The following is a 13,348-nucleotide window of genomic DNA, read 5'->3' on the forward strand; positions in this document are numbered from 1 at the left end:
AAACCGGCTGTAGTAGCACATGACTGTAATCCCAGCCCTGGAAAGGTGGACACAGGAGGATCAGAGGTTCAAGATCATCCTGAACCACACAACACGTCTGAAGGCCAATGTGCGGTGTGACACATGAGAGCCTGCCTCAAACCAACAAACAAGAAAGAGAAGAAAAGAGGAAAGACACTGATTCTCTCTTCTTTACCAGTCAGGACATAGAAACCTATTAGAGCTAGTAGAAATTAGTCCAAAGCTAGACTTAGTAGCTTAGATACAAGCTTAGATACAATTCTATCATAGGTAACTGAGTCCCTGTGGAGTGAGGACTATGACAACGGAATGATGGTCACACAGCACTTTTGCTGTGTTCCTAAGGTATTCACTAAATCCCGAATAAATTGGTTTTGACAGTGGATGTTTCGGACTCTCACAATCATTAAGAGAAGAAACAATCATCCATTAAAGGGGGTGAAAGTGTCAAAAATTGAAAAAACAAAACAAAACACAAACTACCTCTTCCATTGTTTCCTCGATCTGAGCAGAAACTGGTTCAGGGGATCTGAGACCAACAGGTACAAACACTGGTGCTTTGTTTAATTCTTCTGGGGCAAGATGACAGGTTTCTTCCTCATAGTCAGACTCAAAATCCTCAGCATCATCTTCATCGTCTTTCTGAGAAGCCCGAAGAGTCACCAACACGGACTTGGAAGCTCTAGGTTCCTTCTTAGCAGTCTTACCTCGAATTCGTTTTGATCCGCGTGCTTTGGTCACACTTGCTTTCATCTTCCGATGCGCTCTTTTCCCACTATGATCTATCTCACACTCAGAGGCAGAAGGGACAGTTGTTCTTCGAGGAGGAACAGTTTTGGAATAGCTTGATTCTTTCAATAGTTGTGGACGGCTGGATGTTAGCCAAAATAACAGTTATCATCATGTAAGCACCAGGATAATCTCAATAAAGCCAGACTGTTAAAAGTAAAATCTCTGTTCCAGCCACTAAATAAAGACCCTGAGCTGAGGATCTAGCTCAGTGGAAGGACGCTTACCCAGCACGGAAAGTCCTAAGTTCAACTCCCAGCAATGACAAAGATGATGACGATATACCATTTCATTTTATGAAGTTAGAATTGAATCTAAGGCCTCAAAAGTAATACACAAATGTGTTCACGAACTAAATGCCTAGCCCCACCCATTTTTTAAAAAAATATATGCCATCAAAATAGAAAGGAACTGACTACTACTTAGCATCTCATTCAGAGTGGATTCTTACTTATATATCTAGAAATATTCCCGAGTCAGGTTTAAAAAAAAAAAAAAAAAAAAAAAAAAAAAACAAGATACACGTGAACCAAATCAGTAATGACAATGGGATCAAGCAGTGGTACTGGTTTATCTTGCCGGGTACGTAGATTAGGAAAAAAAATGTTTTTCAAGAACTTAGGTTCCTTCCCACTTTCTTAAAAATTATAAAAGTACCTTTTATCACTGTTTATAACCAAACTAGCATTAACATTCTAATTACCAAGGTAAGGCACACTATCTTTTGGTTAGAAAAAAAAATGTACATTGTTATAAACAACAGAGTTGTAAATAAAACCCAGTGCATTAAGGTAGAACTTCTTTAAGAAATAAGTGCTTTGATTTCCTATTCTGAGTCTCTAAAATAAAAAATTACCTAATTTGTTTACTGAGACTCTGCTCTTCGAGGCTCGAAGAAAATGTAGGCTCCTGGGCAATCTCTTCCCTGGCACCTCCTGATGGTCCAGCTTTTAGCTGAGCGTCATTTCTGTCAGAGCCCGACTCTTCAGAATGTACGCAATCTTTCCTCATGGAAACCTCCAGAGGCATTTCTGTCTTTTCCTTGAAGAAAAAAAAAAAAAACAAAAAAAAACCCAGATAATATTACCATGGACACGAGCTATATCAAAACGGTTTAGCAATCTGGCCTCATCCCCTAAACATGAAAAGCCACAGGCAGTCAATCTGTATAAGCTGTGACGTCACTCGCTTTCCAGGGAATTGCGTGCAGCACAGAAGTGAGTTTCCCACCACTGCTCTCTCCTTCATGACCTGACACAGCAGACTCACCCTAGCTTGTACAGAAAGCTGGGTATCACAGTCTCCCTTCTGTAGCAGGTGATCTTCTGTTGTTAGTGCTGTGTTCTCACTGGTTGGGCCTTTCTCTACACCTGGCTGCTCATCTTTATGCCGTGCTCCTCCTAAATTTGGTTTAGCCTTTTGGAACCGCCTTCTTATCAGCAGTGCTGGACTAGGAACATATGGTTTATTTTCATGCCTAGAATGAAGCACAAATTATGGTGAAAACCAAAACTCTCCCATCAATATAACAACAAGAAACAATCCTGAATTCAAACTGATGTTCAGCTCAAAGGACTATAAATAAGTTGGAAATAAAGCAAAGCACGCAAAATGAAACACTGCATCATTTTATGTCTGAAAGAAAACATAAAAGTTTTCACACCTTACATTTTCTGTACAGCCTAGGAAACGAATTATAGCATTTCTTTACAGATTATAGCATGAATTTTTCTCTACTTTCATTTACTAGTTCTAGCACTGTTTCATATAACTTTAATTCACAAAGAAAAAATCAGACACAACATAGTTTCCACAGAATCTGAACACAGGTTTCATAACAGCACTCTAAGCAAAAGTCTCAAATCGGCTCCAACAAATAAATGAATAAGCAAAGACACAACAGTCTTGCTCGACAGCCTGCCTATCAAACCATGTTCCTAAAAGCTCAAGGGAAGGTCTTGCAGTCTCTGAAAGGTTCTTAAATCATTTCAGAAAAAAACAAAACAAAACAAAACCTATGGCTGAAACATTCAAAGAAAGCCAAAGCTTCCATAGTAGCTGGAATACCTAAGGACGTCTGGAAATATCTCAGTAACTGGCTAGGACCTAAATTAGAATACTCAAAAATAAAATACAGGCATAAGATTGTAGCTCAGTGGCAGGTAACTCACTAGCACTATAAGACATTAGGATCAATCTCTAACACACATGCCAAACAAATATAAATGTGTGTGTGTGTGTGTGTGTGTGTGTGTGTGTGTGTGTGTGTGTGTGTTTTCATCCACTAGAAATTAATCCCTAAAATACACAGAAAAGATACTAATACTACTAACCATTCTGTCTGGAAACATAAGGAAATTAGTAAGCTCTAACATGATTATGATGCAGGCTAATACATTTCAGCATCAGGAAACCTATCTTTAAAAACAAGTAAATGAAAAGCTTTTCTGGGGCTTTCTTTTTTAAACATGGGGCAGAGGATGCAGCTCAATAGTAGAGCCATTAGGGTCCACCTACAAGAAAAAAATGTCATCACATGTTACTCTGAAAACATATTTAAGTGTAGGAGCTGGCCCAGTGGCCCAGTGGGTAAAAGGCACTGATTTGCCACTAAGGCTGACAAGCTACGTTCAATTCTTATAAGGTGAAGGGAGAGAACCAACTCCTGAAAGCTGTCATCTGATCACACATCCCTAACCACAAAATAATGAAATGAAGTTTAAAACATAGTTAAGAATAAATTATTACTAAGTTCAAAGAAGGCTATAAAATTATGAGCCTAAAGATGAGGAACAGGTTGGGTCTGTGTCGTTTGTTTGTTGAGTTTCTCTGCACAGTTGAACTTGAACTCAGAGAGTTCCTTCCTCTGCCTTCCAAGTGCTAAAATTAAAGGCGCAAGGCACCAGAAAGAGGTATTTTTAAACCAGGACTGCTGGCACAAGCTTCATCCCAGTGACTAAGGCTGAAAGAGCAGAATCACAAATTGATGCCTTGCCTGGCCTATAAGCAAGTTTAAAGTTTAAAGCTAGCCAGGCAAGTTAGCAAAATTCTGTCTCAGAAAACATAAAAATAGTAGAACACTGGCCTGGCATGAAAAGGGGCCCGGGATCAATCAAGAGCACCAGAAAACACAAAGCAAACCAGAATGTCTTTGAATAAAACCAAGTATGTAACAATCAGAAAATTGTGTTTGACGAGGTTCGTGCTCTTCTCATGAAAACTAAACTCACCGGATCTGTTCACGTAGAACACTGGTTTTGTTAATACTTAAGTTTTCTACAGGAACCACGTGGCCTTGGCTTTCATTCACTTTGAACTCTGAAACTCTGGAGGACACTTCAACTGCAACTTCACTTTCAACTCCAGAAGAATTTGCCTGAAAAGATGAAGCTGAGTTAGTGAGATTTTTTTTTTATTTTGTTTTGTTTTGTTTTGTTTTGTTTTGTTTTGTTTTGTTTTGTTTGAGTCAAGGTTTCTCTGTAGCTCTAGCTATCCTGGAACTCACTCTGTAGTCACCTGCCTCTGCCCCTAGAGAGCTAAAATTAAAGGTGTTAGCCACCACCCTCTGGCATGTGATTTAATTTTCAACCATAAACGTCTTAAAACATTTTAATCCAAGAATGAGTATTCCATTTCTGTATCTCCTCTCTCTTTGGGATGCTAGGAAGTGAACCTGAAAGATCTGCATGCACTGTCACTGTCCCATAGGCCTAAGTCATTGTCCCATAGGCCTAAGCCCCTGAGGATTTGCAAATTATGACCTGAACTGGGCATCCAGTATTCATGGTCTACAGCCAAAACAAGGTCCCCTAGTTTAGAGCAAGAAGTACAATGGTTTACTACAGTCCCGTGTGGACATAAGACTATAAAAGCGCCAAGAAGGGGGTTGGGGATTTGGCTCAGTGGTAGAGCGCTTGCCTAGGAAGCGCAAGGTCCTGTGTTCGGTCCCCAGCCCCGAAAAAAAGAAAAAAAAAAAAAAAAGCGCCAAGAAGGGGCTGGGATGAGGATTCAGTAGGTAAGAGTGCCTGATCCACAAATGTGAGGACCTGGGTTGGGATCCCCAGCACTAACGAGGCAAATGAAGCGGGGCACATTTGTAACCTAGCACTAAAGAAAGGAGGACAGTGGATCCCTAGAGGTCACGAGGAGCCCGCTTACCTAAAGCAATAGCATCCAGGTTCAGTGAAAGACCCTGTCTCAAACACATAAAAGAAAATGCCACATATTCCCCCTTGACCCGCACCGACATGCACACATGCGCCTGCCCAAGTAACTATGCCCGCTCATCCCACCCACACACAGCTGCCTCACTAAGAGTGACCTGCTACAAAGTAACCAAGTGGGACTGACCAGTACTGGAGGTGTGCACAGCTTCACACCCAGTGTGCACAAAGCTCTGGCTTCCATCCTCAACACCAAGTTTAATAGCTTTTCTTTTTTAAGGAGTATTTTTTTTTTAATGAGGATCACAAACCACTTTTAATCTAGGTCTCGTCTTTTTTTTAATTTATGTGTTCACTTTACAACCCAATATCAGCCCTTCCTCTCCTCCCAGTACCCTCATACAAGTCTTCCTCCACACCCCCTCTTTTGAGAAGGTAAAGTCTCCCTCTGGGTGTCAACCGTCCCCAGGTTTTACCTTACTACCCAGAGAAAAGAACACAATCAATGACTGGTTTAAAAATAACATTTTGGGGGTCTTACTTTTTTTTCTAATTCCAATACAACTTACTAAGAAATTAAGGGCCAGCAAAATGACCCAGAGAATAAAAGTACCAGGTATGACAACCTGACTCCAATTCTGAGAATTCACATGATAAAAGGAAAAAATGGACTCCCAATAACTGTCCTCTGACCACACAATGCATAAGTAAATGTTGAAAATGAAACTAAAAGCCTAGGTAAAGCTGGACATAGTGTCATAGCCCTACAACCACAGCATTTAGGAGGCAAAAGCAGGCGGAGCAGAGAATCAAAGGTAGCCTCAGCTATACACTGATGCCAAAGAAAAAGCAAGAAAGTATAGTTAAGCAGATGAGATGATAGTGAATTTCTGTGCTTGAAGCACTCAGGAGGGTGAGGCCGGAGAATAAAGGCTAGTCTCAGCTAAATAACAAGACACTATCTAAAAGGATAACAGATTCCTAAAAGGGTTAAACTGTCAGTCAAAACAGTACTCTTATTTATGCAGCAAAAATGATGTAACTGCTGTTTCCTGATGGAGAAGTTAGTTACTACAGGATTAAGAGACAGTTATAAACTCTTCAGAGTATACTAAACACTAAATATGAAACAGAAGCTGGACTCATCACGTATTAACTGAGTGGACCATGACAGGCCAAGCCAAGGTGAGCTGCTTATTTGCTGTCTAGCATACACTAAGGATCAGTTAGTCACAGACCAATTCTCTCACCACAGTCAGGCATGTTTTAGCTTCATCTTTTTGCAGTTCTGGTCCTTCATTCTTAGTTATGCCTTCCGCTTTGCCCTTTTCTACTGTTTGTCTCTGTCTGGCCTTTTGCACATTTGGCCTTGGTCTCTGAAGTCGACCCCTCACTGGTAGAGTCGTTTGGACGACATTTGGCTTTGTTTCTTGTGGGACCATATTCACTGTCGGAGTCCTAGAAAAAAGGGCAAGGAGAAACAGAGGGAGTTTGACTACAAAAAGTTGACAATGATAAGAATACGTACCTTAAATTTCCTCTAATAAACTCCCATAAAAATAGTTTATCAAATTATCCAAAGAAAATACCTTTTCACTACAAAAATATGTTATCAAAGTTGGGAAAGCCATAAGAAAAAGAAAACACATTCAGATTTTGGAGTATGGCCAAATGGAAGGAGAGGCCATGGCTGGTGTACATACAGCCCTAGGTTTAAACCTAGCACAGTAGAGAGGGGACAGTAAGGGTGAGGGAGTCAGGCAGACGAAGCTCATTTCAATTCTCAAATGTTAATAAACAGGATGTGCCTAAAATAACCAAATGTGTAAAAGCCATAAGAATGGCAGAGGCCAAGGACAGAAGACAGCAGAGGAAGAGGGGAGTGGAAGTTGATGTTTAGTGAATTCAAAGTTTCATTAAAGGGGTATGAAAAAGAAAAGTGTTGGGGACAGATGGACAGTTGGTAGTGTGGCCCGTAAAACAGTAAGACAATGGTTTATGGTTTATGCCACTGTGCCTGTGCAACTGAAAATGGTTAAAAATGGCAAATGTGATTTTATATATATATATTTTGCCAACCTTTTAAAAGTCAAAGAATTCATAGTACATATACATATGTATTTTGAGTGTGCTACTTTTCATAAATCTTAACCAGTTAACAATAAATAAATATAGCATTAAAAGATGTTCAAGCCCATCTAACTTTGAATTTTAGGTGGCCTGCCCTATCAATTAGACCAATTATTCGCTTTTTTTTTTTAATAAAGAGATATTTCAGGGCTGGAGAGATGGCTCAGCGGTTAAGGGCACTGACTGCTCTTCCAGAGGTCCTGAGTTCAATTCCCAGCACCCACATGGTGGATCACAACCATCTATAATGGGATCTGATGCCCTCTTCTGGTGTGTCTGAGGACAGCTACAGTGTACTTATATATAATACATAAATCCTTAAAGAAAAAAGAGAGAGAGAGAGAGATTTCAAAGAAAAGCCTCTCTTATTTTAGATTTGTAAGGAAATATCACTGTTTACCCAATAGGAGAAACTAAGCTGTCTTCCTGGTTTTGGGTTAACTGAGAATCCTCCTTAGGTTCACATGAATTTGGCGGTGAAGGATCTTTTTCAATCTGTGTACATGGCAGTACCACAGCCTCCTCCTCCTCCTCATGACCTGATTTCTCATTTTCTCTTGACGCCATTAGGGAAGGTACATTCTAGAAATTTAAAAAGAAAAAGATCACAGAGCATTAATGTAAGAATAAACCAATACATTCCTTCTGGCTAGCAAGGGGTAGTGTCTACCTGCAGCATGTCTACTGCTGAAAACTCACCGTGCAGAACTAAGGACCATACTCCAAATATGAAGGATGAACAAAACACTGGAAATAAGATAGTATATCAACAGAAAATTAAATTTTACTCTTTTTTTGGGAGGTCATTGTTGAGTACTGAAATCAGGTCCTCATGCATGCAAGAGAAATACTTTACCCACTGAACTAAATCTGAATTTCTTTTTCTTTCTTACTTCCTTTTATTTGAGATAGATTGTATAGCTCTGGCTGGCCTGGAACTCAAGGGATTCACCTCCCTCTACCTCCGTAAGGGCCACCACGTTGAAGACGCAGGGTCCCACTCTGCTGCCTATTTCCTAAACTCCCCCTGAACTGCAGTTTTCTTGCTTTAGCCTCTTACATAGCCACGACTATGAAGTGCACACTGCACCACACCCGAGCTTAGCCTTATATATTCCAGCGTATGACCGCTTTAAAAAAGTTTCTTTGTACTAAGCCCAAAAGAGGTTTAAAATGTTATGTGAAATGAAAATACAAAATGCTAAGGGAAGCCAGCACTGTGGCATATAGTTCTTACACATCTACACGTATATATTTACAATTGCCACATTAATTAGGGAGGAAAAACAAACAATATAGGGTTCTCATGTTTTGGAATACAGACATTATTCTCCAAATTAAAGATTTTATAACAAAAAATATTACATAAAAAGTAGTTTTTCTATCAGACAGATGAGATGGCTCAGCCGTTAAGTGCACTGGCTGCTCTTGCAGAAGACACAGGATCTCTTTCTAGCTCACAAGCATCTGTGGAAATCCAACCCCACAGCCCCTGTCTAGCTGCTGTGGGCACCTACATGGCTAAATACCCACACACATACAATAAAATAGGAAAGGCAGCTTCACTTATAAAGTTGGAGGAAGCACAAACATAGAAACTTATTCTAAAATGCAAAATAGGAATTTTAATTATAAAAAGTACTTTAAAACAAATTCAACTTGGGGCTGGAGAGATGGGCTCGACAGTTGAGAGCAGTAGGTACTCTTTTAGAAGTCATGTACACAACTCCCAGCAAGCACATGGAGGCTCACAACAATCTAGAGTAATGAAATCCAATCCGTCTTCTGGTATTCAGACAAACATGCAGTCAGAACTTTAATACACAAACAAAGAAATGGGTTCCTAGGACTACAAGGACAAAACGAAAACAAAAAAACCACTGATTTTAATATTAGCATTTTAATTTTAATTCTGTTTAAATTCTGACAATCTTAACTTGTTATAAACACATGTCAAGCATTTCACTCTTCATGTTACCCTAATAACAGAATGAAATAAAGCACTATCATTCCCACTTTTCCTGCATCAGAACTTGGTACATCACTTGGCTATGGTGACATAACCAGATGGTCAAGTAGAGTCTAAAGTATCGTCGATGCTTTCCTAAGCACATGTGCCCATTCCTGACTACAGACACCAGATATTTAATATAAACTGTATGGAATGACAGTAAACAGAGAACAACACCACACAGTAAAATTACATGAACGTGTAATGGTTTAATAACCATAGTAACAACAAAAACATCTCCACAAGCACAACCTCCACCTTGATCATCACTCACATGTGGAGAAGAGAAAGAAGCAGCTTGGTCTCTGTCCTGCTGCAACACGACAGTCTCCATTTTGTATGCTTCTGGTTTCTTCCCAGGTACACAATGTTCTGCTTCTAGGGTTGCTCTCTTTAAAGCTGCTCTTGACAAGTTTGGCTTTGGTTTTTTGAATCGACTTCTCAGAAAAGGAGCTGGTTTAACTTGAAGTGGCTTCTGTTCTTGAGGAAGAGGTTTGCTTTTGGAACAAGCATTAATAAACATGATTAGACTGTACTGAAGTATGAAAGTGAATGGAACTTAGGACAACCTTAGAGACTGGCAGTAAGCTGCTGATTGCTTCTGCTTTGTTTTACACAGGGTTTTCCTATATAACCTAGACTGGCTTGGAAAATGCTCGTAAGCCAGGTCAGCCTTCATTTCTCCTTCATTCTTTTGCCTCCACCTAACAAGTATGGGGACTGTGAGTAAGCACCACCATATCTGCTGAATTCTGATTTCTAAGGAGACAAAAAAAAAATGGAACTATTCACTAAATTCTGAAAAACACTGAATTGTACAATCCAGGCCAGGTTCATTTCTGAATATGTGTCACATGTAATTTGGTAATAAATCTCACCTCTGGCTATCAAAATGGACTTAATCCCCTCTCCCGATCTTCCATAAACAATCTTAAAACTTGCACACACATTATGGCTTGGTAGCTCACTCACTTTAACATGGTCTGCAAACAGAACGTTACATTAAAGGCACACAGACCTATGTACTCGTACCTTAAATTAGTATCTGAAAACTGCTCTTGAACATCTAGAAGCTGTGTCCCTTGGTCTGCTACATGGTGTCCAGAATTCTGTGAAGAAGACTCCCCATGACTGGATACCTCCTTATCAGTTGTTTCTTTTTCTTCCAAGAGTGTAGGTATCACTGAGATTTTATTGCTAATATTCTAGAAAAAAGAATCATAATATATCATTGTAAAAAGAAATTCTATCAACATTTCACACATTTTAAACAAAGGCTCGTTTCTAAAACAGTGATTTAAAAATACAGAAGCTTGATTTTAACTGTTAAATATAAATCCCACAATTATTAAAACAGACTTCAGTAATGCCTTCCCTTCACATTGTATACCGTGACTATTCTAAACCACAGATGCGATTATCTACACACACGTTAGAAAGAAAGCCTCAAAACTGCTGCTGAGGATGGACTACAAACAAGAGGAAATTTTTACTAAAAGGTAAAAAAATAGAGGCATTAATGTGGCAAGGAGAATAAAAACATATAGTTTTTATGATCAAAGGAAATAATTTTAGCCTAGATTTATAGTAAGGTGGTATAAATTTAAGCTAATTTCCTAAATTTTTTTATCTAAATGAGTAACTTCAAACCACCACTAACATTAGTAATTTTCTCATAATTAGACAATCTTTTTAAATTTTTAAGTGACTAAACAGGTGTTTCAAGAACTTAAAACAAAAAAATTAGGACTGGAAAAGATTTTAGATTTTTATTAGAGATTTTAAGACTTTTTGGATGTACGGGTAATAATAATACTAAAATTACTCAGAAAAATACATACTTCTCTATCCTGTGGAGGCCCAGTGCTGCCGTCACTCCTGCTTGGAATTACTTCTGCCTCAGGCTGCCCTGAGGTCTGTTCCTCTGGTTCACTGTCTCTTGGAGAAACGTCTACTTTTTCTGTTTTTTCTAAGTCTGCCACCATTTCTTCCCCAACATCGATCTCTCCAGATCCTCTCTCCCAAGGGACAGAACTCTCTCTTTCTTTTTCTTTCAAATGTCCAATCGTTTCCTCAATGGCAGTCTTCTCTCCCGAGACCACGACCATCAAGGAGACGTGTCCTTCTCCAGCGTCCTTCAGCTTGAGCTCCTTTCCTCCTACAGTGCTCTCCACTTCCACCTCCTCGACGCCTGCGCTGTCACCTAGGTCCTCCTCACTGGCCGACTGCTCCACAGGAGCGCCTGCTGCTATTGCTTGCTGGGAAGTTTCTCCTCCAATCTCTTCCAGGGGTGAGTCCACTTCACCCCTGGCTTTGGCCTCCTCTGCTTCCTTTACTGGGGCAGATATTTCTTGTCTTTCAGTTTCCTCTGAATCTGCCTCTCTTTCTTCAGTGCCATCCATCATATCTGATGTGCTCTCTTTCACGGCCAACTTTTTTCCAGTTTCTTGCAAACCTGTCTCTGGTTCACTAACTGGACTGACCTCCTTGGAACCATTTTCCTGTAAAAATATTTCTTTTCTTGCAGTTTCTCCCAAATTCGTGCAAATTTCCCCAGTGTTATCAATCAGCTCTGGCACCTTCTCCATAGGAGGAGTCTCATTTAAAGATGCTTTCAAGCTTGCCTCTGTTTCCATAGGGATGTCAATCATTTCTGCCTCCATCTCCCCTGGGCAAGTATCTCTTCCAGTTGTTTCCAAACCTGTATCTATTTCCATAGTGACATCCGCCATTTCTGGCATCTTCACATTAGAAGCTGTGTCATTTCTGCTACTATCTTTCACACCTGACTCCAATTCCATGGTGGAAGCGGTGGCAGTGAGAGGGGCGAGAGGTACACTCGGTACCTCCTCCCTCGGGGAAGTGTCTGGTCGAGGAATTTCTTCCCGGGTTGCTGTTAGGTCTCCAGAAACAGGCATGTCCACTGGTATCCCTTCCTTGGAGGATCTTCTTCTTCTTCTTCTTCTTCCTGTATTTGGTTTTGGTTTCTGAAATCTTGTCCTTACAATTGGGGCTTGTTTCAGCTTATTTCCTTTATTATCTTCTTGAATACTAAAAAAAGAGAAAAAAGATGAAAAGGCATAAATCTTAATCCCGATTACCAGTTGGGACAGATGGCATAAAATGGTATAAAATCCTTACAGAAACACTAAAAACTCTCAAATTTTAAAAAAGACAGATTTGCCAGGCAAAGAGGCACATGCCTTTAATGCTAGAACTGAGGACGTAGGAACAGGAGGATTCTGGGACTTTGAAGCCAACTAGTCTACAAAGTGATTTCCAGGACATCCAGGGATATACAAAGAAACCCTGTCTCAAAAGATAGACAGATGGATGGATGGATGGATGGACGGACGGACGGACGGACGGACAGACAGATAAAATAAAACTTTAAAGACATTTAAGACCCAGCACACACTTGATTCCAGCACTCAGGAGGCAGAGGCCTCTCGTAAATTTACATAGAAAGTTCTAGGATAGCGTGATCTATACAAAGAGACTGAAGCATGTGGAGGGACTGAGGGTATAGTTCAGTGGTAGAATGCATAATGAATATGAACTAGGCCCTGAGTTTACCCACTGCACCAAAAGAGAAAATTAACCAAGTCCCAAGAATGTCGAACTAGATAGAACTGAAAAATAAAAAAGAAACCATTTTTTTGAAATAACAATTTTATAATTAATTTTATTTACTTAATATAGATACATGTAGAGAACTATTAATGGGGTCAATAAGAATTTTAGCAAACTGTCCTTACATAGTTACTCCCAATAACCAATCCCTGTGTAATTGTTACCTCATCCAAAGCAAGCAATAGCAAGGAAAACTCTGCAGAAATGTGCAGTGGTCAAGCTGTGTCTGCTACTTTTACCTAGACATACACAGTCTTAACAGACCTGATGACCAAAGAGCTCAACGGACAACATATGACTCAAGGAAGAAAATGCCTTATGACTAAGACCAACATCTGCCCTTACATTTTTATATGACAATGTTATTAGAATTTCTTTAGGAACACACACTCTCAAGATAAAAAGATAGAAAGCATAATACTTTGCTGGTTTCTACTGAGCATAAAATCAACCATTTATGACAAGCACTTTGCTCTCCAGAAGAGCAGCAGCACTCTTGCTTTGTAGTTTAGTAATCACAAGAGATGGTGACCCTAGTACACTACATAAAGGGAGCTATTGAGTAAGGCCATAGGTGGGTGACGTAGAGCACCGCTTGAGT

At 39.8% G+C, this 13,348-nt stretch overlaps 1 protein-coding gene across 1 annotated transcript in view; it reads right to left on the reverse strand.

Moving 5' to 3' along the window:
- Bdp1 (BDP1 general transcription factor IIIB subunit) overlaps positions 1–13,348 on the reverse strand; it is a 91,386-nt gene that overhangs the window by 32,646 nt on the left and 45,392 nt on the right. Inside the window, 9 exon segments of the mRNA NM_001402161.1 lie at positions 505–892; positions 1,667–1,851; positions 2,080–2,287; positions 4,041–4,186; positions 6,224–6,431; positions 7,504–7,685; positions 9,389–9,611; positions 10,147–10,319; positions 10,956–12,165. Of these exon segments, the coding sequence (NP_001389090.1) occupies positions 505–892; positions 1,667–1,851; positions 2,080–2,287; positions 4,041–4,186; positions 6,224–6,431; positions 7,504–7,685; positions 9,389–9,611; positions 10,147–10,319; positions 10,956–12,165 (2,923 nt within the window).

Source organism: Rattus norvegicus, chromosome 2, assembly GCF_021556685.1.
Source record: "Rattus norvegicus strain SHRSP/BbbUtx chromosome 2, alternate assembly SHRSP_T2T, whole genome shotgun sequence".
NCBI lineage: Eukaryota > Metazoa > Chordata > Mammalia > Rodentia > Muridae > Rattus > Rattus norvegicus.